Genomic DNA, 27,106 nt, shown 5'->3' with positions numbered 1-27,106 from the left:
AACTAACAAATCTGTCCTGGACGAAGTGCAGCCAGAATGCTCCTTGGAAGCTAGAATGGCCAGACTTCGTCTCACGTACTTTGATCATGTTGTAAGAAGGGACCATTCCCTGGAGAAGGATATCATGCTTGGCAAAGTGGAGGGACAATGAAAAAGGGGAAGGCCCTCAATGAGATGATTGACACAGTGGCTGCAACAGTGGGCTCAGGTACAGCAAGGGTTCTGGCACAGGACTGGGCAGTGTTTCGTTCTGCTGTCCATAAGGTTGCTATGAGTTGGAGACGACTTGATGGCACCTAACGACAACAACCTCTCTGGATTCTTATTTGTGCTCTTTAGAGTCCAGTAGTAGGGACAGAAAGTTGGGAATAGGACCCTGAGTTGAGTGTTGAGTCCTCCGACAAACCATTTCATCTAACTTCCTTGGGGCTCAGTTCCCATAACCAAGATGCTGGCTATCGGTCCCTTTGGCCCCCTTCATTTGAGGGGAATAGAGGGGATAGGAGACCAAGTGTGTTCAAGTGAAAATGAAGTGTGAGTGACTGTGGTTTGTGGCCTTCTCCTTGGCCTGTTTTCCATTAATATTTCAGACAGTGTTTCACTGCTATTCATATCCACTGGCCAATTCTTTGAGAAGTGGATGGCCTAATTTTTCTTCTGAGCCTTTCTTAGTCTAGAAGCTCTGCTGAAATCTGTCCACCATAGGTGACCCTGTTGGTATTTGAAATACTGGTGGCAAGACGCAGAGGCTACAATGATGGGCTCAGGATTGTGAGGCTGGCACAGGACCAGGCAGTGTTTTGTTCTGTTGTACATAGGGTCGCTATGAGGCGGAGCTGACTAGACAGCACCTAACAACAATAACCACCTTGACCTGTTGGCTGGCTGGGGAGACAGGTTAACCACGCTCAGGAAGCAAATCCTTGTGATTAAATCAACAGCAAATAATCTTCATGAGGTTGGAAAAGACCCGGAAGATCATCAAGGGTTGGTGTGCTGGGACCTGCCCATCCCTCAGGGAGGCCCCTGAATCCCCAGCCTATGGGCTGGTTAATCTGTGTGGCTGTCAGGGGCCTGCTCACATCCTGCCAAGCCCACCCACCCACTTCTCTGGGCCACGAGGAGCTATTCTCTGAAGCAGGCCCACCTCTGCCCACCCAGGATAGAGATTGAGGTCTCCGGTGGAATTTCAGGGGAACCCTAGAGTCCCAGCCTGCAGAGGTGAAGGCAAAGTGGGGAGCAGGCAGTCTGACCGGATGATGAGGAGCTCCCAGAAGAGCCCAGGCTCAGGAAGCCTGAGCACTGGGTTCTAGTCCTGGCTCTGCCCCAGAAGTGTTGTGTGACTAAGGGAAAATCCTGTCCCTTTCTTGGCTTCAGGTTTCCTTCTGTCTAAAATGGTGCTAATAGCCCTCGCTTGCTTCTCTCATGTGGGTATCATTCAGACCAAAGTACTTCATAGGGTGAAACCAAATGCAACACAAAAGGAGGCTCTAATCTTTTTTGGAAGAAACAGGGTGTAAGTAAATAAATACTGTACATATGCAAGACATTGTAATTACAAATGGCATTTTCCCCCAAGCTATGGGAAAACACACACATATAGAAAACAGTTTGGTATAGTGTGAAGAATTCTGATTAGGACTTCAGGAGGCTGAGTTCTGACTGCACCTCTGTACTTGACAAGGTGGGTGACCCTGGGCAAGTCATTTGCCCTCCCAGCCCCAAAGTCTTGTTAGGGTTCAAACGGATAATGATTTCAAAGGGGGTCTGCAAGCTCTGTCAATGAAGAATTGGTAAGATAATGTCTCCCTTGCCCAAGGGAGGTTGTCGAGAGTTGGGGGTAAGGTCTTTAGCTTTGGCACCAGGCGGGCATCAGCTCAACCTGTTACCTGCTATGTGGGTTGGCAGTTGACTCCTTTCCCCTTTCTGGGCCTAATTCCTTGTCCAAGGTCAAAGTTCATACCTGGAGGTTTGGGGTGGGGAAAACAGGGAGAAGCTGCAGATGGAGGCTGAGGACAAAGGGCCTTGGAGAGGGGGAATCCCAGCAGGGTGGGGTTGAGGCCAGAGTGGGGCCTGTGGGGCCTGAGCCAGCTGCCGCAGAGCAATGAAAATCTCTTAACCACACAGAATTGTTAACGGCTCCCAAATCCTGTTGTACCACAGGCTTAGAAAGGCTTAAACTGTTAAATGCATAAACTTCCTCAATAAACGGGCCTCCCTCGCCAGATCTCGAGGCCCGGCCAGATGAAAAGGCAGCGGCTGGAGAGGGTGGAGGGAGTTCCCAGCTGTTCATGGTCCTGCTGGAGTGTTCTGGAGACAGCCTGCAACTAAACCTGAACAAACCTGTTAGCCTGATGTTTTCAAGGTCAAGATGAGCAGGACACAGGGTGGGCAGCGCAGGGACTCCAGCACTAGAGGCCTGGGTTCAAATCCCACTCGTTTTTAATTGTGTCACTTTGGACAAGCTGGTGACCTCTCTGGCCCCAGTCTCCTCTTCTATAAAACAAGTAGGACCTTATCTTGCACCATACAGTGACTGAGACCATGACTGTGGGGCTGCCTGGTCCACAGGAGGTTCCAAGCAAGTGTGAGCACCACGTTCTTCCTATGAAACTTTTTCTGACACCTCCAAGAAGCAGAAGAAATCAGAAGTGAGGAGGACAAGGATGCATACCTACCTTAGGTCCTGGCTCTGCCACCTATGTGGGGTATGACTTCACTAAGTGACCCTTAGCCCAATCTCAGTTTCCTAATCTGAAAAATGAGGCTGATATCTATATGACTATGGGACCAGAAGAACTAGATGATGCCTGGCTACCACTGTCAACCACTCAGAGGGGCATCTATGGAGGAGATCCTGGATAGAGAGGGAGAACAATGTGGAACAGAACTCAAAATCATTTGGAAAAAAAAAAAAAAAGAGGTGGGAGGGAATCAGGTTTGCTGGTCTGATAGAGCCTGATGGAAACACTGAGACTAAGGCCCCTAGCTGCCCTTCAGGTCTGGAATTGAACCCACACCTCTGGTTTCCAGCCAAACAAAAGACAGGCATATGAGTTGAATATTTGAGGTAGATCCACTCCTTGGAGAGAACAATCATGGGAGAAAAAAGAGCTGTTTATGCTCAGGGAGACAGCTCAGGGGGCAGGAGTGCATGGAGGGATGGACACAGGGAAGAGGTAACTATTGGGAGGAAGTGGGAGGGGAGCTGTTGCATTGTGGTGAATTGCTGTCGATGTCATGAGACAAAGTGTATGTGAACTGCTGTATGGAAAGTGAATTTGCTCTGTAAACTTTCACCGAAATCACAATTGAAAAAAAAAAAAATGAGGCTGATGTCACTTGCCTGGAAGGTTTGTTGAGGGGGATTCAAGACGGTAACATGTGGGAGGGATCAGTATGAGGTGTGTGTTGCTGTTGAGTTGATTCTGACTCATGTGACCCATGTGTGTCAGAGTAGAGCTGTTTGTCTACATTACCCCATATGTTTGTCAGTGGCTGATTTGTTTGGAAGTAGATTGCCAGGCCTTTCTTCCAAGGTGCCTCTGGGTGGACTCAAACCACCAGCCTCTCAGTTAGCAGTGAAGGGTGTTGACCATTGCACCAAAAGGAACTCTAGCATGTGTGAGCATTCCATAAATGTGGTATGAGGGGATGCAAGGTGGGCCTCCTTCCCTAAGGGCTGATGCCCCCTCTTTATAAGGAGCTGAGACTCATGGGACTTCTCCACCGTGAGCCTTTGCCCTGGGACTCTGGTCCATCCTGCCCCACATACCTTGATTAGAAAGCCCATCCGTCCTTCAAGGCCCAGCCCACAGACCTGGAGGAGGAGGCCTTCCTTCTGGTTGTCTCTCTTTTTTGAAGGCCCACAGTACTGGAGCATATTCTGACCTAACATGAGCCCCTCAGTCAATTATTTGTCCAACTCTTTCTATTTCCATTATCTCAGAGACTCTTTGGTAACCTGGGGGGAAATTGAGGCTCTTCCCATCACATCCTGCTGGTAGGTCTCCATAGATCTTGAGGAATGGGACACACAATGGCCAGGCAGACAAGACTTGGGCCTAAGTTATAAAAGGAGAGTATGTTCTGAACATACTGGCATCTGGGCATCGACCCACTCCAAGTCAGTAAGTTGTCCCAACAAGTTGGAGAAGACTGGGTTCAAATCCTGGTTCTGCTACTCTTGCTGTGTGTCCTTGGCCAACTGCATTCTATCATTTGTAAAATGGAGATAATAATGTCAACAGAAGGTCTAATGTGCTCATGGAAGCACAGCAGATCACAGTGCCAGGCACAGAGAGGTACTTTCACCCTCAGCCCTGGCCTCTCTCCAGGTCTCTTAGGGCTCCCTTCAGCCTCTGCCTCATCTGGTCCTTTGACAGCAATGGAACTAAAGTCCTGGCATCCCCTCCTGTCCTTCTCTCAAGAACACTTCTCTTCAACTTCCTCCTGGAAGTTCATGCCTTGCCTGAGGGTCAGGGAGAGGAACCATCTTTTTTCTGGGCTAATTCCCCTTCTCGCCCTCAGCTCCTCCTATCTCCTAGAGCACTGAAAAAGATGGCTCTGTCTCCAGGAAACCTCAGCTCTCTTGAGTGGAGGCATGACTCCCTCTTGAGTGTCTCAAGGCTGCAGTGATGGATGGAGCCATTGTCCCCGCCCAGACTGGAAGCTCCCAGAGGACAAGGAGTGGGCTTCATCATCTCTGTGGCCTCCATACCTGGCCCAGGGTCTGGTTCTGGTCAGTGCCCAGAGAATGCTGAGCAAAAAATGAATGAGCTATTTTGAGGAGCCCATGTTATCTCATATTTCCTGCCCAGACCACTGAGCGGATATGAAAGGCAGAGATGAAGAATCCTCCCATGCCCGGACATCCAGAACCCTTCCATGTAGCTGATTCAGAGAGGGGAGAAGGTACAGGGAGCCTCCTGACCATCCCAAGAGCCCCCACCCCAGCTGTGTCTGGGCCTCTGTACCTGCCTCCTTGCCTGGCTAACTCCTCACTCAGCTTCCCCTGGAGCAGCCCCTCTTCCCTAAAGCCTTTCTCTGGCCACCAGGCTCCTGGCTGGATTAGGTGCACTTCTCTGCCTCCACAGCCTCACTCCCACCCCCTGTGCACCTTCACTACCTAGGGACACATCTCATACCCTCTCTAGACTGGGCAAACTTTGAGGTGGAGGATTTTCCAAGGATTCCTCAATGCCTGGCACAGTGCCTATCATGTTAATAGGTTCTCAATGCATGTAGGGAGCTCTGGTAGCGTAGTGCCTAAAGCACTTGACTGCTAACCAGAAGGCTGGTGGTTCAAACCCACCAGCCACCCCTTGGAAGGAAGATAAGGCAATTTACTTCCATAATGATACTGCCTCGGAAACCCAAGGAGGGTTCGCTATGATTTGGGTCCGACTCGACGGCACATAACAACAACAATGCATGTTAGGTTCCTGGTACCCTCTGAAGACATCACTGACCCCTCCAAGAAGCAGAAAAAATTGGAAGCTGGTGTTCAGTGAATACCAGATAGATGGCTGGATGGCTGGCTAGATGGACAGATGACTGGGGAACAAGAGTAAGTGCTTTGAGAATATATAGGAAGGAAGCAAGGGGAGAGGTTTTTCCAATTTTTATGAGCAAGGACTTGAATAGTCTGAGCACACTGGCCAGAGTCCCCCCTCTGATACCCTTTTTGAAGGTTAGCTTGTGTAGTCTAAGCCCTGGCCTGGGCCTTGGAGTCTGGAGGGGTTGTCTACCACTCTGCCTCTTCCCGCAGCTGGTGTCTCCACCCTGCCCTTGAGGAGAAGGAGCACAGTTTCTGGGAGGGGGTCTAAGGTTCGCCTCCCACCCAGCATTCCGACCCTCACACATTTTCCCCAGCCAGCTCCGGCTCTGCCAGCTGGCGCCTCTCTCTCCTTACCCCCAGGCTGACCACGCCCCACCCCACAAGCTCCCCCCTGACACATCTGGTCCAGCCTCTGTGGGAAGGGCTGGAGCTGAAAACAGGGTGGGAAGGAGGCCACCCGAAGGGTAGCCCAGGATCTAACTCTGAGGATCCAGAGAGGATGCCTAGCCTCTGGCCCCCTCTCTTCCATAGCTGGGGGAGTATAGGATTCTGGGAATAAAATAGAAAAGAAAGCCATGGGCATAATATCCCATGCTGGTGAGCATAGAGGGAAACAGGCACTTTCGGAGGTTGCTGGCAGGAGTGTTACTCAGCACAGCCTTTCTGGAGGGTAATTTGGCAATGCCTGTCAAAAGCTCTAAAAAAAGTATATGCCCTTTGACCCCACAATTCCACGCCTGGAAATGTATCCTACACAAATACTAGCAGCAGTACAAAAGGACAGATGAACAATGAAGTTCATTTTAGCATGTGTTTAACACAGTGAAAAACTGCAAGCAATCTCCATGTTGATTAACAGAGGATTAGTAAATAAACTGGTCCATCCATGTTCAGAACACCAAGAGCCTCCAAAAACGAGGCTGTATATCTAACGTGACATGGAAAGATATCTGCTAAATATTAGTAACTCAAAGCTCCTCATGTATTTTTAGCACGAGTTCATTTCTTCGTTAAAAAAAAAAAAAAAAATCAACGTGTAAATACTCATAAATATCCCTAAAAGAATCTACTTCTGTTAACAGTGGTTTTCTCCGCGTGATGGGATTATGGCTGATTTTAATTTGCTCCTTTTTGCTTATCAGTAATTTCTAAAGATTCTACAAATAACATGCATTGCTTTGGCGATAAGGAAAAGTTATTTTTCTCCAAAAAAGCTCATCAGGCAAAAAACAAAACAAAGGGTGTTAATAAGAGCATATTCTTATTTTTTATAGCACTCTTTAAAGGTATTTTCTTGTTTACTCTGCACAGAAGCCCTTCCATTACCCTGTTTCACAGATGAGAAAACAAAGGCTCAGAGAGGGTCAGTTCCTTGTCCAAGGCCACACAGCCAGTGAGAGGCAGAGCTGGAGTTTAAAACTGTGTCTACAAAGTCAAGGCAAGGCTGGGAGTTGAGGGAGAGGGATATGGCTGGGCTAGGGCAGGGAAGGGCTGAACAAGAGGGAGAGGCTGGGAGGAGAAGCCTAGCAGCTAGGAATTGGGAAGTCTGAGCTGGATGTGCGTGCAACCACCATGCGCTGGCTAACAGCCCCTCTCCCCGTCCAAGCTAAATATTAAAAATCCCATTACACCAGATAGTATCGCAGCACTCATGCTCACTGTGGAACGGCCTCCAGATCTGTTATAGATGCGGGTCAGCTATTGAGAGAGGAGGGCAGGGCCCCCCACAGGTGCAAGGCTGGGCTCTCCCACTGAGCTAAGGTAGGAAAGCAGAGGGAAACAGGGAGACAGACAGACTTGGAGAAACTGAGGCAGGGGCCCATTCACAATAAAACCCATAGAGATGTGGAAAGAGTGGGAGAAACAGACTCAGGGCTTTGGGTGAAGGCAGCTGAGAAGGAGTTCCAAGCACACCCCCCTATCCCCACCCCAGGCTGAGCTGTGGGGGGGAAGCCCCAGTGGGAACTATGAGGACATTGGGGACTGAGGTAGGGAAGGGGGCACAGCTCTTCTGAAGGCAGTCTCAAGAGCCCCTACTTGGCAGCCAGTGCAGGCCTGAGTAGGTAGTAATCAACACTTAATAGATGAATGAGTAGGGCACAGTCATGGTCTAACCCCTACACCCAAAGAGCTCTGGTGGTGCACTGCCTAAGGCATTTGACCGCTAACCAGAAGGTCGGCGGTTCAAACCCACCAGCCGCTTTGCAGAAAGAAGATGGGGCAATCTACTTCTGTAAAGATTTACTGCCTCAGAAACCCAAAGGGGGTCACTGAATTGGCTTTGACTCGATGGCAGTCAGTTTGGTTTGATTTTAAACCTTATATCAGTAGAGAAAGCACTTGGCACCCACCAAACATACCCCGTACTGTCACATCTCAGGGTCTTTATTCATGTAGTTCCCTTTCTCCCTCGAGCCATCCAAATTCTACTCATTCCTCAAGGCCTAATCCAAATGCCACCTCCTCTGTGGAGCCCTCCCACATCCCTGACCTGAAAAGATGCCTGGACGTACCTCCATGTGCTCTGCCTTGTTCTCCACGTGTCTGAGTCCCTACTTTTCCAGAAGCCACTTGAGGCCAAACCCTGAGTCTCAGAGTTTCTCATGGACCTTCTGCCCGAAATACTCTCTTCTGATTTGACTGCTAACCAGAAGGATGGCAGTTCAAACCCACCAGCCACTCCTCAGAAGGAAGATTGGGCAATCTACTTCTATAGAGACATTGCCTCGGAAACTCAAGGAGGGGCTGCTATGAGTTGAATCGACTCGACAGCAGTGATCACTCACATCACTTACAGCCTCCAAGGGCAGCCTCCATCAACTTAAATGACACCTCTTCCAAGAAGTCTGCCCTGACTACCTGGCTAAAAGAAGTCTTTCCTGAGCTCTGTTGTCATGTCCTATTTTTTTCCTTCACTCAGTAGCATAGTGCCTAAGGTACTTGACTGCTAACCAGAAGGCTGGCAGTTCAAACCCACTAGCCGCTCGTTGGAAGGAAGGTTGGGCAATCTACTTCCATAGTGATACTGCCTTGGAAACCTGAGGCAGGGTCACTATGAGTTGGATCCGACTCGATGGCATGAAACAACACAATAACAACAATATCACAGTCTGTAACTATTTTATTTGTTCATTAACTCCTCCCCTCCATCTTCTCTCATCCACCCATCCAGACTGAAAACTTTGGGAGGATAGCAAACATGTCTATCTTTCTCATTTCTGTATTCCTTAGCACCTGGAACATGTCTAGCTCATAGTAGATTCTCAATAAATATTTGGTAAAGAGCTAACTGCTACACAGTAGGTACTCAATACATGCTTATTGTATGACTGACTACTCCAGCCCCCCCACCCCGTCCCCTGCACACAGCAGGTACCACGGGTTGTTCACTGTAGCTTGATGAACCTTCACTGCACCAGAACTCCCAAGTCTTTGTTAGCCACAGTGGCCATTCCCCAGGCAGCCTCACCTATTCCCACCTGCCAAGCAAACTTTGTTAAAGAGCTCTGGTGGTGTAGTGGTTAAGGCATTTGCCTGTTAACCAAAAGGCCAGTGGTTCAAACCCATGAGCTGCTCCATAGAAGAAAGATGGGGCAGTCTGCTTCTGTAAAGATTTACAGACTTGGAAACCCAATAGAGGTTGCTATGAGTTAGAATTGACTCAATGACAATGAGTAAGCAGACTTTCTATCCATTTTCTCAAATGAGTATTAACAGAACAATGCATTTTTTCCCCCTATCAAATTATGTTTCAATACTAAATGGGTCTTTTCAAACCACACCCTCTGGGAGATTCTGCTAACATCCCTTCCTTAGGGTGGGTGCTCCTTGGGGTATTGTAGAAGCCAGGCTTGTGGTTACCCTTTGGCCTTGAATCCCAGCTCCATCTAGCCAGGGATATGTTATCACATCATACCTCTGAGCTAATGATGCTATTACAGAATTATTAGGGCTGCTTGTTAAAAAATGCTGATTCCTGGACTTCCCTCAGAGCCATCAACCTAGGAGAGAAGTTTGAGTCAGGCCCAGAAGTCTGAATCTGAACACACTTCTCAGGTGCTTCTGAGGCCTGGTAAGGGTTGAGGATCCCTGAGCTAAGGCACAAGAAAGCATTTTGCAAACCACTCAGTTATGAGCTGTAATCACCATTTCCACATGTCCTGCGGTGGCAGGCCAGGGCCTGCGGGACTGGGGCTGAGCAGCCCCACATCTGGGTGGCTGCAGCACAGGCCAGAGCAACAGCTGGTGTCCCGCTGGGCTCTCTGAGCTCATTAATCATGTCCCCACTCACACCCGGCAGCTGGCTAGGCTGGGCCTGGGCTCCAGGCAGGCTGTCAGGGCCAGGGAGCCCCTGTCCCAGCACCACCTCCCACCCCCACGACTCGCAAAGATAGCTTCTGACTTTGAGAGTCTCTGGTGATGGACACCCTCAAAGATGATCCCAATGATCCCACCTCCTGGCATTCACACCCTGTGTAATGCCCTCCCCGGGTGTCAGGGCTGATTTGATGATTTGCCTCTAACAAACAGAATGTGATGAGCTGTCACTTCTGAGATCTGGTGATAAAAAGACGGTGATTTTTGTCTTGGGTGCTCTCTCTGGGATTGCTTACTCTAAGGGAAGCCACTGCAAATGTGAGAGGCCCAAGTGGTGAGGGACTGAAGCCTGTTGATGATCTCATGAGTGGGGTTGGAAGTTGATCCCTCCCCAGTTGAGCCTTCTGATGAAACTGTAGTCCCAGCCACCAGCTTGAGCCAGAGACCTGGCCCAGGACACCCTCAGGTAACTGACCCTCAGAAACTATGAGATAATAAATGTTAGTTGTTCTAAGCTGCTAAGTTTTGGGGTAATTCATTAAGCAGCAATAAAAAACTCACTGCTGTTGAGTTGGACCCGACTCATAGCGACCCCTCCTTGGGTTTCCCAGGTGATATAACTACAGAAGTAGATTGCCCAACCTTCCTTCCGAGGAGTGGCTGGTGGGTTTGAACCATTAGTCTTCTGGTTAGCAGTCAAATATCTTAGGCATAACTAATATACCACTTCATCTGGGTGACAGTTTTCCCTACATCTCTCTTTGAGTCCTTAGCTGTCCCCAGGCCTTTATTCATGTAGCTTCATCCTCCAGAAAGCCTTTACCTGGGCCACCTGGCTAACACACCCCTCTCTCAAGACTCAGCTCTGCTACTACCTCTTTCTTGAAGCCTTCTCTCATTTTCTGTGCCCACTGCAGCCCACGCAGTGTTCCTAGTAAAACACATCTAATGCATTGCCACCTTGTTCATTTACAGGTCTCTCACCCCCACTAGACTGTGAGCTCCCAGAGGGCAGGGGCTGCAGTTTGATCCTTCTCTGTATTACCTGATACTCAGCACAAGATTGGACGCAAGTCTGATGATTGAATGTGATGAATAAATGTGATGCATCTGATGAGTGAGGTTGATGAATGAATAAACAATGAACAATGGGTAAATAATATCCGCTCTCTCTGTCTCCACCCCCTCTTCTCACCACTGCATCTTCCCAGGCTCTGCATTTTCACACTCATGTCTATGAAACTAAATTTGTTATCTTCCCCAAGAAACCAGCCTCCTTTCTTTTCCAGAACATCACATCAACATGAAGCCCCTGTGTTACCTTTGACTCCTCCCTCCCCTGTCTTTACCACCTGTCATCATACCCTATCTGTTCTATTGGCAAAATATCTCTTGGTCAGACCCCTCCTCTTCCCCAGTGCTGTGGATGCCCCAGTCCAGGCTGCCATCAGCTCCAGGGATTCCTACAACAGCTACTGCCTCCTCTTTCTTGAGTCCCCCATTCATCCCTCCAGGAATCTTCTTTAAAATGCTGCCTGGCTTGCCTAAGAGTACTGGAGTGAAGAGCCATGGACAGCACTTTATAAAGATGAGGGCCATTGTAACCACTCCCTGGCTCAAGAACTTTCATTGGCTCTCCAGTAGCCCTGGAATAAGGTCCAAACTCTTAACCTGGTACTTGAGGCACCCCAGAATCCAACCCCAGCCCTTGTTAGTGGAAGCGGAAGTAACACAAGGAGGCTTCAAATCCCCTATATCACCATTGTCAAGATCAATACCACCATTAAGATCAACCCCGTCACAGCTAACACCACTCTGTGCCAACTATATAGGCTGGGCTTTGTACACATCATATCCTTTGCTGTTGTTGTTAGTTGTCATTGAGTTAGTTCCAACTGATGATGACCCCAAGCATGCACAGTAGAACCACACTCCATAGTTTTTCAAAGCTGTGACCTTTCTGAAGCAGACTGCCAGGACTTCCTTCTGAAGCACCCCTGGATGGATTTGAACTGCCAGCTTTTCAGTGAGTAGTCCAGTGCTGAACCATTTGTGCTACCCAGGGACTTTGTATATACCATCTCATTTAGTTAACATTTATTAAGCACTTACTGTGTCCTAGACATTCAAAGTGCTTGACATGTATTAGGTTCTTAAATCCTTACAATCACCCTATTATGAAAGGGAGTTTTACACTTGGCCAAAGTCATATAGCTAACAATTGGCAGGCCTGGGATTTGAAATCAGGTCTGTCTGTCTCCACAGCCAGAATTCTTACCACCACGCAGTGCCTCTCACACATTTCTTATGTTTGCAAACCACCTTTCTCACCTTTGCCATATTCAAACACCACCTGTACTATTATTTACTTAGTACTCTTCCTGAAATTAACTTGTGTGGCATGATGGTAAGGAACATGGTTGTGCAATGGTCAAAGTGCTCAACTGCTAACTAAAAAGTCAGCAAACCCTATGAGCCTCAGAAACCTTATGAGGCAGTTCTACTCTGTCCCATAGGGTCACACTGAGTTGGAGTTGACACAACGACGACGGTTACAAGGCTGGGCTTTGGAACCACACTACTGGGTGAAGAGTCTGGCTGCTCTACTGACTCTCTATATGAGCTCTCCAAGTCTCCATTTTCCATGTAAATGGCATTATCCCTGACAGGGTTGTTGTGAGGATGAGGTGAGTTAAGACATATAAAGTGCTCAGCACACAGTGAGGGTAAAACTCAGTGGGTATGCACTTCCCCATCTTTTTGAGTTGGAAGTAGCATGTGACTTGCTTTGGCCACTGAAAAGTGTACAGGAGTGACATGTGGGTCACTCCAGGTAAAAGTTTTTGAGCCAGTCAGTGTACAATTCTCACTCTCTCTCCTTCCTTCTGCCCTGATGATAGCAACATTCTAAATGGGGGCTCCTCCATTCACTTGGATTCCAGAGTGAGGAGTCCCAAGCTGCCCCATGGTAGACACGTAGTGATGGGCAAGAAATAAACCCTTACTGCTTTGTCAGTGCAGCTTAGCCTGACCCATACTGACTGATGCAGTAACTGCTCAATGAATGTTAACTTATTAACATATAAATGTTATTTATTATACCTTATACATTTTCTGAAGGAGCTCTGGTGGCAGAAATGGTTAAGTGCTTGGCTGCTAACCGAAAGGTCGGTGGTTCAAACTCACCCAGTGGCTCTGTGGGAGAAAGAGCTAACAATCTGCTTCCATAAAGATCATAGCCTAGAGAACCGTACGGGGCAGTTCTACCCTGTTGCGTGGGCTTGCTATGAGTTAAAAATTGACATAATGGCACTCGATCACAACAACATACATTTTCTTAAAAAAGGGAATTTTATATCACTTTTGCACATGAAAGCAACAACAACAAGCCAATATCCCTGGCCATCAATTAAATAAGTAAGAATTAAAATATTTTTAAAAGTTTGTCCTTGTGCCAACTGAAATCATCTCATGTACCACCCGGAGTACATACATGTATCACTCTTCAGGAAGTGCTGCTTCAGTGCCAGCCCCTTAGATGCTGAACAACAGCTGGCTGGGAACTCTGGCCATGGAGTGCCTCAGGGTCCACTCTAGGCCACTGCCCTTACCAGCTGGAGCTCCCAGCTGTCAGGCCAATTCTGCAGCTGATCCCAATCCATGCCCTCACAGGGGCACCCCCCTTGGCTATGCTGTGTCCCTTACCTCGGCAGACAGTGCCATTCTCCACAGCCTCAAAGCCAGCTTTGCACATGCAGCGCCCAATAGGCACCAGCCACTCGCCGTCCCCGTTGCAGTAAAGCTTGATGGGCACATCCACCTCCTCAGCGTTGGTGATGCAGCTGCCCCGGGCGGCCACCAGTGATGTGCTCTCAGCGCCTGACAGTGTCTCCTGGAAGATGGCACCATTCTGGATGACACGGGGACATTTGCGGTAGAAGACACGCACGGCAATGAGGGACATGCAGCCGCCGTAGTCCTGGAAGGCCAGGTAGAAGCCACTGCGGGACACGGGCCCAAAGCTCCGCACCTCGGTGTTGATCTTCATGACTCGGCCACCCAGGTCCACCTGGGAGAAGCTCTCGTCGGCTGCGATGGTGTCTACCTTCACCCACGGGTTCTCCATCCAGTTGGGGAAGGTCTTGGTGGCCGAGTCGTAGTCGGCCTCATAGTAATAGAGATTGAAGGTCTCCTTGCAGGAGCCAGGCACACTGGGGATGCTACTACAGTCGCGCACAGAGAACTTCATCTCCACGTGGATGCGGTGGGCGCCACGGCGCCGGATAAACTTGGTCCGTAGCCAGTTGTTCTGGCTTGACTCAAACACGTTGCATACCTGGTACGTTCGGATGGTGTTCATGTTCTCATCATAGCCACTCACCTCTTCCCACTGTGGGTGAAATGCCAGTCAGTTGGGGGAGACATCAGACCCTCCCTCAGGGAATCCTCCAGTCTGATGAGAGTGGACATGACTACTACCATCAGTGGCCTCTTGGTCTAATAGAAGAGACACAGACTCTACCTTAGGGATCTTCCAGTCTGATGATGGAGACATGATCTCTACCATCAGAGAAGTCTCAGCCTGATGGGGGAAACATGGCCTTGGCCCTTATGAATTCCCCAGTCTATAAGGGAGACACACCATCTCATGGGAAAGGGCACACAGATCCTGCTCTTGGTATTCCTTACTCATCATGGAACACTGTCAAGTGTTCAAGACATCACCCTTCTCCTGGGAAGCTCCCACCTGGAAGGGAAAACAGAGAAATCCCTGCCCTTAGGGAGCACCTGCTAATGGGGAGACAGAACTTCTGCCCTTTGGGAGCTCCCTGTCTGGCCAGGGAAACACAGTCCTTACCCTTGGGAGATTCCCAGTCTGAGGGAGGAGACTAGCCTCTGCTCTCCAGGACTCCCAGTCTGATGCAGGAAGGCAGTCCTCACCTATGGAACTCCCAGTTGACAGGGAAGACAGGGCCCTTCCCAAGAGAGTAGCTCTGCTCTGGGGCTTTTAACCTGCTACAGTTTTCTGCAAGAGCTGGAAGGCTCTCTGGTACCTGGAGGGAGAACTAGCAGCTTTCCTGCCTGGGGAAGGTGTCCTGGCCTGAGCTGTCACACACCCTATGGAGAGTCCCTGAGCATCACTGCTGGAGAGGGACAAACTGGGCTGTGGAAAATTGGAAGGGGAAGGCACTGAGCCCAGTCTGTCCTCATACCCTCACAGTCACACCCCTTCTCCCGCTGAGGCTTTGCCCAACTGTGGCACTCCGTGGAGCACCCTCCTTCTCCTCTTAGTCTGTCCTTTCTGGAATCTCTTATGGTTCTCCCTCAGGCTTCTTAGAATTTGCATTCACTGACTCTCCCTCAGGACTTGGGGGCAATCTGCCGGGCTTGTGTCCGGCTCACTCAGCCCACTTGGTCTGGTCTCCCAGGGAGGCTGAAAGCTTGCTGTGGGTACAATTCATCCTCTGCTTCCCCCATGTCCTCCTTCAGCTGGCCTCCCCTTGGGTCGACCCAAAGTAGCCAACCCCAAAGGCCCCCTTCCACCCAAGCCAGGCCTGTGACAGGAAGCTGGAACAGGATTTCATTTATTTGTCACAATTATTGCATGTGATACATATGATCATCTCCGTTTTACAGATGAGGGAGTAGAGACTAGAGATGTGATGCCATTTAACTCAGGTCATATAGGCCCAGCCTCATTCATGTGCTTGCCCACAGTGTCTTGAACACAAGGATCCAATAGCACACCAAGAGACCTGAGTTCTAGTCCCTGCTCTGCTAACTTGATATGTGACCTTAGGCAAGTCACTTCCCCTCTCTGGGCTTCTTTCTCCAAAACTGCCAATGTGACTGGGGTGGGGGTGGGGTAGCAGTTGGTGGGAGAGATACACTATCACGTGGGTGTCTTTTGTCCTTTTGCCTCTCCAGGCCAAGTCTGCCGGGGTGGTGCGGTGGCTGCCGCCAGGGAGGGATGGCTGTTTGGAAGGGTGCGTGAGCACGGGGAAGGCAAAGCAGAGCTGGCGCCTGCTGGCTCGGCCTCCTTGTCAATGGCGGCTCTGCAGCTCCATTTGATTTTTTATATTTTTTGGTGGCACCATGTGACAAAGTCAGCCCCTTGTTACAACCGCTGCTCTTCTTCAGAACTTAATTAGAGCACTTAATTAGAGCACTCTGCCTTTCTCCCCTCTCTCTAATTAACATGCGGAGGCCCTGCAGCCTAAACACCCCAAATAATTGCGTCCGGGGGCCCTGAAGCCCAGGCTGGCCTCATTACTGGCAGGGTGGGGCTGTGGGCCCAGCCGCCTTCACAGATGGAAAATTGGTGACAAGAAAGAGCCACAGAAAGAGACCTGACCCCAGGGCTCTGCCTATTGAGAGCACAGGCCTAGGGGGGTGGGCAGTATACAGCTCCCAGGAGCAGCAGCTGAGTCCCAGTGGAGGAGAGGGGAGGGATGGGTTGTGGGAGTCCAGAGCCCTCCCCAGAGGCCAGGGATATGAGGAGAGAATGACATTAAAACTGATGATGATGACAATGACGATGATGACAATAGTGACAGTTATACTGCTCTTTGTTGGGGGTCCATTCTATACCAGGCACTGTGCTAGACACTTTGCAGGAAAACCTCATCACAGCCCTATGGAGAACACATTATTATTTCCAGCATGCAGATGAAGACACTGAGGCTCAGAGAAGTACAGGAACTGGACCAAAGTCACACAGCTAGTTAGTGGCAGAGTTAGAGTATCAGGAGTGTCTGACCTCATAGCCTGCATGCAGATGCAGGGCTGGGTATTGTGGGGAGCAAGAGGAATCTCAAATTGGGTCCAATCTTGCTCTTGGGGAAATTACAGAAACTGGACACAGGGAAATGTGAGCTAAGACCCCCTGGGAGGCAGGTCCTTGTGTTATGGGAACCCAAAATGGGGGCAGAGAGGACTCAGTCACAGACCTGAATATAAGCCTGAGCCCCATCACTAACGAGCTGTAGGGCCCTGCACAGATGGTGGCTATACCTCTCTGAGCCACAGCTTCTGCATCTGTAAAATGGGTTGGAGAGGATGTATGCACAGGTGATTGACACAGTACCTGCCATGCTCAGGAAATGGCACTTACTTTCCTCATCTGTAAAATGGGGGCAGCTCAGGCACTGACTTCTCAGTCTCACCCTGAGGATTTCATAGGATAAGGATGGAGAGCAGCCAGTATGTTGTCAAGGCAACCAGAGCTCCATCAGTGGTAGGGAACCAGGAGGGCTGGGCAGTGAGAAGAGGCCTGGCTCTGGGCCCTGAAGGAGTAAAGGGGGCTGGAATGTGAGGGGCATCCAGTGCCCTGCAACAGTGCCCCAAGAGTCCTGGGGGATCAAACAGGATTTGGGGGCCATGGACTCACCCCCGACGGAGGATGCACGATCCAGCCCAGCTCGGCTGTTGCTGTGGTGGAGTCCATCAGTGTTTCTGTGGGGAGAGCAAAGGGTCACTGGCTAGCCCCACCTACTGGTGCTGTCAATCACTCTGCAGTGTCCCTAAGACACCAACCCTCCCATCCTTGTTTACTTACCCCCACCTACTTCCATTGCCCTAATTCTCTGGTGTTAATACTTCAGGTTGCTACCCCTGTTGGGATACCCCTCTCCACTTCATAATCCCACCTACTCCCATGCCACAGCCAATCATCTGTCTCCACCTCTCTAGACCCAACTCCCGCTCTTCCATCCATGGTTCTACCCTCAGACAGTCATGTCTCACCTTCCTAGGTACAACCCTTTCCCTCCTTTTCCTGTGGAGGGAAGTTTTAATCTGGGGTCTCCTGGATGGGTTTGAGACTGTCCACCGTGTTTTTTACCAGTTGCCATGGAGTCTACTCTGAGTTACGGTGACCCCAGGTGTGTCAGAATAGAACTGTTCTCCATGGGCTTTTCAATGGCTGATCTTTTGGAAGTGGATACCAGGCCTTTTTTCCAAGGCACTGCTGGATGGACTAGAACTTCTAACCTTCTGATTTGCAGCTGAGCATGTTAATCATTTGTACCACACAGGGACTCCAGGTCTACCAGGAAACCCTTGAAACTGTACGGCAAACTTTGGGTGTCTGTGTGCTTTTCAGCTCACATTAAATCCTCAAAAGCAGGAGCATGGTCCTTAGCAGGGCCACCCTCCCATCCCAGTTGGTCCATAGTTCCTGTTAGGGTACCCTCTTCTTTTCTCCAGGAACCTGGAGTTTTCCATTGGGTCCCCATTCCTGGGACTTCTCCTCCCCAGGCTAGGGCAACTTTGCCCCCAGCGTCGGGACCTGGGGAAGGAGGGTCTTGAGGGTGAGCCCTGCATCCAGTGTGGCCAGGCCCCTAGGGGTCATGAGACTCAGACCAGCCAGGGCTCACTGGCCTCCCCTCAGCTCTGGCGACTGGAAGGAGATGAGAAGAAGACACATTGGGCCAGAGAGATACCCCGTTCACTCCTGGGTCAGGCTCTGACCCTTTTACCTGCCACACATGCTCCAAAACACTTCATGAGTCACATTGCATTGTATCAAAGGGACTTAAATTGATAGCTCTGGAGTGAATGTTCAATAAATCCAGCAAATATGTTTGTTCAATAAATACATCCTCATGCCTACTAGGTACCAGGCACTGTGCTAAACACCCTGAGAGAAAAAACGGTGACTAAGCACAGCCTGACTATTGAGCAGTTCACAATCTTAGTGGAGATGAGATATGACTAGAAAGATCTATGGGAGAAGTAGGTGAAGTCTGTGATCCCGCAGGACAAGTGACTCATGGAAGCAGAAGAGACTTAGAAGGTCACAGCTACACAGGACCTTCCACACCACACAGCTCAGGGACAGCAGATGAGAGGCATGCTTGCTGCCTTGCTCCAAGTCTGTGCCCAGGCAGATATTTATTACCAACCAATCCCTCCACTCCAAGGCCACACAGTGCTTCTCAGCACAGTGCTCCGGAAAATGAGCACTATTTAGATGCTACTCCTGGCCCAGCCCAACCACCTCATTTTGGAGATAGGGAAACTGAAGAACTAAGAGAGGGGACGTGACTTCCCAAAGATCACACAGGAATTGGTGGCAGAGTATGAGCTTTAGGTGTTCAGCCTTGTAAACTTCTAGATACTTTAAGAGTTTGATGGCCTGGCCTGGATGAAGTAGGGCATGGAGAGTGGGGCAGGGGCTCGTCATCCAGACTGCTGTGAAGATCCACAGGGGAGCTAACAAGGCGTGAACTAGGGCAGGGGCGGTGGGGATGGAGGGCGGGTGGGAGGAAGCATTGGGCCAGGGGCAACCTCAGTCAGACCTACGATCTGACAAGAGGATGTGAGGCGTCCCCAGGACCGCCTGTGGCTTGTGTTTGTGGTCACTGTGTCCCTTTGCAATGGGGGCTGGCAGGGAGGTGTGTGTGCCAGGGACGGTGGAGCCTAATGCCAAGGGCGTCTTTTTGATGGCAAATTGGAGGGAAGTTCTATTATGCTTCTTTGGAGCTGAAAAAAGGGGTCCTTTTCACACTCGGAATGCTACAGATTTTTCTTCCTGGAGAGAACAAGGGCTGAACTTTTAACCTGTTTTCTCTCATTGGCCTCAGCCAGAGACGCGCCAAGCCGGGCTCTCCGCCTGGGCTCGAGAAACAGCTGCTGGGAGCTGTGTGGAACAAGGGAGAGAGGAGACTCTGCTTGGGAGGAGAAGAGTGTTGGTGGGGGAGGAAGCCCGCCAAGCAGGTGGCCCCACCCCTTGGCAGGACTCCTGGGCTGACCCAGAGGCCAAGCACTAGAGGATTCCATGGCCCAGAGAAGGACATCCTTTTTGTACAGATGGGAAACACAGGCCCAGAGAGGGCAAAGGACTTATCAAAACTCATGAACTAAAAACTAGGCCTTACACCTTGAGCTCCCAAGAAGCTCAGGCTGGGGGTGCTACCACCTACTTCTGCCTTCCACCATATCTGCCATGTTCATTAGGAATTCATGGCCCAAACCCATGCTTGGTGGCCAACAGGGAAGGGAAGATCTCAGAAGGACTGGGAGTAAATGGATTGCCTGGTGCTCGCTCCAGTTAACTATTTGCCATCAAGTCAATTCTGACTCATGGCGACCCTGTGTGGGTCAGGGTAGAATTGTGCTTCATGGGATTTTCAATGACTCAGTGTTCAGAGGTAGACTGCCAGGCCTTTCTCCTATGGCACTCTGGATGGACTGGAACCTCCAACGTTTTGGTTAATAGCCAAACGCACTGACCATCTGCACCACGCAAGGATTCCTGGCTCACAGACAGGAAGGAATGAAGAGGGAGTGAGCAGTCTGCAGGCCCTTGGTAGGGACAGGGCAGCAATGCCGGTCCTGGGCTTTGCCTGGGAACCTGGCGAACAATGACAGCTGTCACCCCTCTGGGTCGTGGCAGGAGAGAACACACAGCATCTCTCTCCTCAACTTCCCCTTCCCCTTTTCCTTTTGAATTTTGACACTTCTTTCTGTCTCAAAAAAAAAAAAAAAAGAAAAAGAGACTCACTGCCGTCAAGCCGGATCCGACTCATAGCGACCCTCCTTGGGTTTCCAAGGCGGTATCACTACAGAAGTAGATTGCCAAGTCTTCCTTCCAAGGAGTGGCTGTGGCTCTTTCTGTCTACTGCTGCATGAACTGGCAAGTTGGCAGAGCAGATGAACCAGGGGCTGGGATGTCAGAAACCCAGTTGTTGAGTCAATGACATATAATGACTACATGTATGTCAGAATAGAAGTGTGTTTCATAGAGTTTTCAATGGCAGATTTTTTTTTTGGAAGTTGGTCACTAGGCTTCTCTTCTGAGGCACATCGGCGTAGACTTGAACCTACAATCTTTTGGGTACCAGCTGAGTGCATTAACTGTTTGCACTATTCAAGGGCTCCAGAGAGAGCTTGATTCTAACATCAGTCCTGCCACCTATTTGCCTTGTAACTTGGACATGTAACCTTTCTAAGCCTTGGTTACCTAACCTGGAAATGGCCATAATACCTTTCAAGTGCAGACAAGAGGACTGAGATGTGAAGTGTATGAGCTTGGAGCCCAGCACAAAGTAGAGCCTCAGGAAAGGGCAATTATTACTTTCAGACTGAGTGTGGGGCTTTCTGGCCGACCCAACACCTGAACATGTGCCATTTCCTTTGGGCTCATTAGGTGGCCCCTGAAAGTGAAGAGGCTCCAGCTTAGGCCACCCAGCTCCCTCACCCTGCAGACCTTGCCTGCCAACATCTGACAAACATCACATTTTGCACTCGAAGGCCACAGACCCCTGAGGAACCCTTCCCAGTCTATCTGAAGCTGTTTTCCTGGTATGCTCTGAGTTTCTTCTTTGTTCTTCTCAAACCAAGTCAAAAGTTAAGCTCCCTGGGGGAAAAGTGGAGTTAATATTTCTTGCTTCAGGGACCTGGGTGGGTTGAGGAAGCCAAGACCTATTTCCCCCATGAGCACTTCCTTTCTCCTCTCTATAACACCTGGACCTTTCTCCTCTAATCTTATCACCCTGAAACTCAACAAAGAGGAGAACTCACCACATCCACTGATCCCTTACTAGGAAACAGACATTCTCACCAACATTCTCACAACAATGCCAAGAGGTAGTTGATGCTGTCCCACTTCACAGATGGGAAAACTGAGGCTTCCAAAGGTTTGGTAACTTGCCCAAGGTCACATAGCTACTCCACTCACAGCTCTGCTCTAGCTGCACAGGTTGCTCCTCTAACCTTTTCTCTCTCCTGCCCTGCCCTAATTCTCCTCCTTCATGATATCTCAACTCAGGTCACCTCTTCTGAGAAGTCCTCCTGAATTTATACCGCTCCCACAGCTCTGACAATGCAGCCAGCTGCTAGTGTTTTTACATGTCCTGGCACTTGCAGATACCCTGGATGGTAACTGCCCCTGTGTGCCATTCTCTTCCAATGGTCTGTGGTCCCCTAAACGGCAGGTGATAGGTCTTGGTTCTGGGGCCCCTAAGGCCCAACATAGGGTTTGACACATAATAGGCCTTCAGCCAAAGGCTGAATTTCCCCTGATCTGCAAGACTTGAATGCATGCAACCCGTCTGCTCCATCGAGGTTACCCAAACTAGAGTCTGCCATGTAGTTAACATTCATGATTTTAGCTATTTCCACCTACAATTGGTACTATTGCTTAATAACTACTTTTCTTCCAATGACTTATTTTTGTGTTAAGTGCATTTTAAAGAGGAAAAAGGTAGTCATTATTATAAATGGAAAACCAGTATCACTCGCCATAAAAAGATGAGAAATAAACACAAGACAATTAAAAATGTCCGTCTGCAACTAGTTTCTAAAAGTAATGAACTAACTATCATTTCACTTCTCACATTTTGGGGACCCTAGGCTTCATCGAGCTGCCTCTCATGGGCTGGAAATATCCCCACCCCCCTCTACACTGTGACAGTGATGATCCCTCATGCAGAGAAAGCTATTTTCACTGTACACAGATAATTAATCATCATACATCACGACAAGGACTGCCACGGAGATGTGCTAGGGGTACTGTGGGTTATGGGAACTGAGTATGGAAGGAGAGAAAAAGAATGTCAAGTTTAGGGGAGGTGTCTTGGAGGAAATGACACTGGAATAGAGGCTTAAAGAATGAATTAGGGGGGAGTCAGTGAGGCCGAGTGGGAAGGGCATTCGAGACAGTGGGTATCGTGCGGGCAAGGCATGTTACTGTTGCTGTTAGTTTCAGTTGAGTCTATTCTGACTCATGGCAACCTCATGAGGGCAGAGGAGAACTGCTTCACAGGCTTTTCAAGACTGACCTTTCAGACGCACATCGTCAGGCCTGTCTTCCGAGGTGCCTCTGGGTGGGTTTCAACTACCAACTTTTCATCTAGTAGTTAGGAGCTTAACTGTTCGTGCCACTCAGGGACTCCTGGGCAAAGACATGGAAGGGAGCAATAGCATAGCTTATGGGGGACTAAGTGGAAGATAAAGAGTGGGGCAGAGAGTGGTGAGAGGGGAGGGCTGAGCCTGGGGAAGGTGAGCAGGTTGCTCAGGAAATGCCAGCAGCTCTTCGAGACCCCTTGCTGGACTATGCCCCTCTGTCCACCTTGTTGCCAGCCTCCCTGGTGCTACACATCCCCACCTGGTCTAACATTGCTGCTCCACTTGCCTCTGAGGCCCCCACTGCAGCCAGGCCCCTGGGAGTGTCCAGTTCCCAGGCAGGCCCTGGTTGCTCTAAGTATCCATTAAAAAAAAAAAAAAAATCCCAGGGGACAGATGAGGAAACCAAGGCTATACAGATTCTCAGCCTCCAGGCAAAGGCTAGAGTAAGGCCTCCAACCAGGCCCAGCAGATTTCTCAGTGAGAAAACAGGATTAAGGCCATGGGAGCGGCTTTGGCCTCAGCCCCGCTGCACCAGCACCCCCTCTCCTTCCTGGAGAAGGAGAAGAAAGCAATCAGGAGGCCCAGGTTGCAGGCTGGGGAGGCTGCCGGCTCCTCTGGCTGCGTGTGAATGAGCTGTGTGCATTTCAGGAATATTTGAGCTAAAAGGAGAGACATACTGAAGTCGTTAGCTTTTGCTGACAGGAGAGTGACTGCATGGAGACCCATGTGGACACTATCACCGCCCCTTTCTCTCAGGCTGGGCTGTGGTCACCCCTGCTCCCCACACCTCTCCTCTGGTCAGCTCTGCCTGACCTGCTCTTAGGCCAGAACATTTTTCTTTGCTTGCTACCTGTCTGCACTCCTTATAGCATGAGATAGTTCCAAAAATGTGAGGAGGGAAGTTTTACTCAGCATCTATTATATGCCAGGCTTTGGGCTGGGCTCTCTAAATGTCTTTTCAGTCCATAACAACTTGTAGTATATATACTGTTGCTGCTATTCTTTGTCATTGAGTTGATTCCAACTCACAGCCACCCATGTGCCAGAGCAGAACTGCCCCATAGCATTTTCTTGGCTGTAATCTTTACAGAAGTAGACTTCTAGGTGTTTTGCCCATGGAGCTGCTGAGTGGTTTTGAACCACCAGCCTTTCAGTCAACAGCAAAGCCCTAAACCATTTGTGCCACAAGGGATCCTTGTATATACTGTTATTATCCCCATTTTACAGAAGAGGAACTGAGGTCAGAGAGATGAAGCAACCTGCACAAGGGCACACAGCCAGGCAGGGCTGGGATTTGAACTCACATCTGTCTTATTCCTCATCTGTGTTATTTTTTGGTGCCACTGCTATTGCTTTAGGAGTTCTGGTGGCATAGTGCCTAAGGCATTTGACTACTAACCAGAAAGCTGGTGGTTCAAACCCACCAGCCATGCCTCAGAAGGAAGTTTTGGCAATCTACTTTCATAGTGATACCGCCTTGGAAACCCAAGGAGGGGTCGCTATGAGTCAGCTCCATCTCAATGGAAGTAAGCTTGTTTTTTTTTTTTTTTTTGCTATTGCTTTACAAAACAGACAACATAAAATAAAATTTAAAAAATCACCAGGGTTTCTGTGTGTGCGTATCTATTCTCTCCTTCCATGAAGGCCTGGAGGATAGGAAGGGAGGGAGAGCAGGGTAGGGTGGGAGGGGCCCAGACTGTCCAGGCTAGAACCTTACTATGACTGCAGGCAAATCAATTTTTCTCTCTGGGCCTCGGTTTCTGCATCTGTAAAATGGGTTATTGTAAGAATTAAAGTGATAGACTTTCTTTGCAGAGTCACTGTGGTTTCCTGCCTGGACAGTGCTTGAACAAAATTCCACGTCCACCAACCTCCCTGCAACTGGCCACTCCCAGACAACCCTGCGCCACCTCCTCACAGCAGTGCCATCAAAAGCTCCAAGGTTCCCACGGCCACTCTAGTGCTGCTCAGCCATCGCCGCCTCACCTCAACTGCTGCCGTGACAACCACATCCCCCTCACAGGCGCCCCCAAACTATAACCAGGACTCAGAGGCTGCCATCAACTCCAGATCCACCTGCCGTTCTCTGCCTCCTACATCTCCCTGTCCATGTCTTATTACTTCGAGCACAATGATGTGGCTGAAGAATTTTACTAAATAATTTCTTCACCAGTCTCATGAGGAGAGGGAACGTGCTGAGAAACTGATGAAGCAGCAGAACCAACAAGGTGGGGGGGATCTTCCTTCAGGATATCCAGGAACCAGACTGTGAGGACCGGGAGAGTGGGCTGAATGCAATGGAGTGTGTGTTAACACTTGGGAAAAAGTGTGAGTCATCACCACTGACTGCACAAACTGACCACTGACGAGCATAACCATCATTTGTGTGACTTCATTGAGACACATTACCTACATGAGTAGGTGAAATCCATCAAAGAACTGGGTGACTGTAACCAACCTGCATAAGGTGGGGGCCCCAGAATCTGGCCTGGCAAGGCATCTCTTTGACAAGCACACCCTGAGAGACAGGATGGAGAGAGCTAGGCTTCAGCCCAGCTTCCCTACAGCCACAGGGGTGACTTCCACACTCACCAGCATAGTGCATGCATCCTGGGTTTAACTATTCTGTACATTGCACCAGAACATCCACTAAAGTTCTTTCATTTGTACCAGTCCTTCAGATAAAGTAATTTGGTGCTCCCTCCACCCCACAGAAAGGGATTAAAGTAACACCACATAGGTGAGTCCTGTTGATCTGACATCTCCCAAGACCCTCATTCCAGGGACAGGGGAGGCTAGGTTGCTGTCTGTTCTGTCCTCTGGACTGGAGCTCTGTGTCTGCCTTGTTCACCCTGTATGCCTAGGACTGGACTTGGCACATAGTAGGTGCATCTGGTTCCCACACAGCAGTTGAGTGATCCGAGTAAAGCTCATGTCCGATCGTGTCTCAACTGAGCTTAATACCTTCTGGGCTCCTGCTGTCTGTGGGATAAAGTCCCAGTGCCTCAATGAGGCATTCAAGGCCCCTGCTGACCACACCAGCTCCATTGCTTTCCAGTCACTCTTTCCACTCTGCCACTGTATTTCCTTCTGCTTGCAGAAGACACTATGTTTCCTTGAGCTTTAGTGGTTTGACCTTTCCAGATTGTTCTGCCTGGAATGCCTGGCCCTTCTTGCTTTGCTAGCCTGGTGAACTTATCTTTCAAGACTTGGCTCAAAGGCTCCATCCTCCCGGCAGTCATCCCTGATTTCCCCTCCCTCTGGCTGGGTTAAGTAACAAGGTCATGGTCATTCAACAAACATCTATTCCACCTAATGTGTGCCAGGCCTTGTGCTGGGTGCTGCGGATGCAGAAAGAGTTCAGCAGGGTCCTTTTCTTTGAGGACAACAAGCGAACATACTACAGCAAGAGGCAGGGTGTGACGGTTGGTTCAGGCCAGAAGCCTGAGGAAGAAGGGATTCACTTTGACTAGGGAATCAGGAATGGCATCTCAGAGGAGGTGGCATTTAAGCTGGGAGAAGAGGGAAAGAGTGTACCAGGCAGAGGCACAGAGAATACAAGGCACAGAGAATGAAATACTAGGGGCCATTTGGGCAAAAAGAGAGATCAAAGACTTACCCAAGGTCATACTTCTAGTAAAGGAAAGAGAAAGCTGACTGGTTCTCAGAGGAAGCCCTGGGAAGAGCATTCAGCATTCCTTTTATAGATGGAAAAACTGAAGTGTGGCGAAGTTGTGGAAGGTTCCTATAGGCAGAGTGGTGGAGTCCATTGGACACTTAAGCCCATTTTCTTAACCACTGTACCATGCTGGAGCATCTGTCCCATGTGGTTGGAGCAAAACATTCCATGGATGGTTATGGTAAGACCAGGATGAAGCCAGAATACATAGGGCCTCAACTGTGGGGTTAAGGAGTTTGGATCTTGTCCCACAGGCAGTGGGGAGGCATAGGCCATTCTTGAGGAGGGTAGTGGCGTGGCTTGTCCTGAGAACTGTTGGGCCACAGAATGGTGCTGGCAGAAGTTAAGCTAGAGCTACGAGACAGCTGGAGGGTTCAGGCTGAAGACGGACAGGTTCAGACTGCTCCTAAGGGTCTCTGCCCCCAACGTGGCCAGTGGCCCACACTCTGGGCAGCAAATTGGCCTGGCATGTGATCCAAGCAGCAGATGCCACTCTGAACCTTTCCCACCCAGCAGCTTGGGTTGCTCCCTACCCGAGGCTAGTGGAGCTCAAGTGACTCGAATCCAAGCCTCTCTGCTATAATATGGTCAGACTTGGGATCCGACCCAGCCAATCAATGGCTAGGAGTCAGAGTGCTCTTTCCATGGTCCAAAGTATGAATTTCAGGAGGAGGCAACAGTCAGGAGTCAGAAGACAA

The 27,106-nt window shown here is 49.7% G+C and overlaps 1 protein-coding gene and 1 pseudogene across 1 annotated transcript in view; one reads left to right on the top strand and one right to left on the bottom strand.

The window, feature by feature from the left end:
* EPHB2 (EPH receptor B2) overlaps window positions 1-17,324 on the bottom strand; it is a 166,907-nt gene extending 149,583 nt beyond the window's left edge. Inside the window, exons 1-2 of the mRNA XM_007935686.2 lie at window positions 17,268-17,324; window positions 13,583-14,267 (exon numbers count right to left, since the gene is read on the bottom strand). Coding sequence (XP_007933877.2) covers window positions 13,583-14,267; window positions 17,268-17,324 — 742 coding nt within the window. The remainder of the gene's footprint in view (window positions 1-13,582; window positions 14,268-17,267) is intronic.
* Window positions 17,325-22,902: 5,578 nt separating this feature from the next.
* Window positions 22,903-26,202, top strand: LOC103192783 (annotated as a pseudogene).
* The last annotated feature ends 904 nt before the right edge of the window (window positions 26,203-27,106 follow it).

This window comes from Orycteropus afer, unplaced genomic scaffold (assembly GCF_000298275.1).
Source record: "Orycteropus afer afer isolate SDZICR_OR568_19922 unplaced genomic scaffold, OryAfe1.0 scaffold00031, whole genome shotgun sequence".
NCBI classification, from domain to species: Eukaryota; Metazoa; Chordata; class Mammalia; order Tubulidentata; family Orycteropodidae; genus Orycteropus; species Orycteropus afer.
The sequence above is the reverse complement of the archived record's forward strand: the minus strand, read 5'-3'. Positions and strand labels throughout refer to the sequence as shown.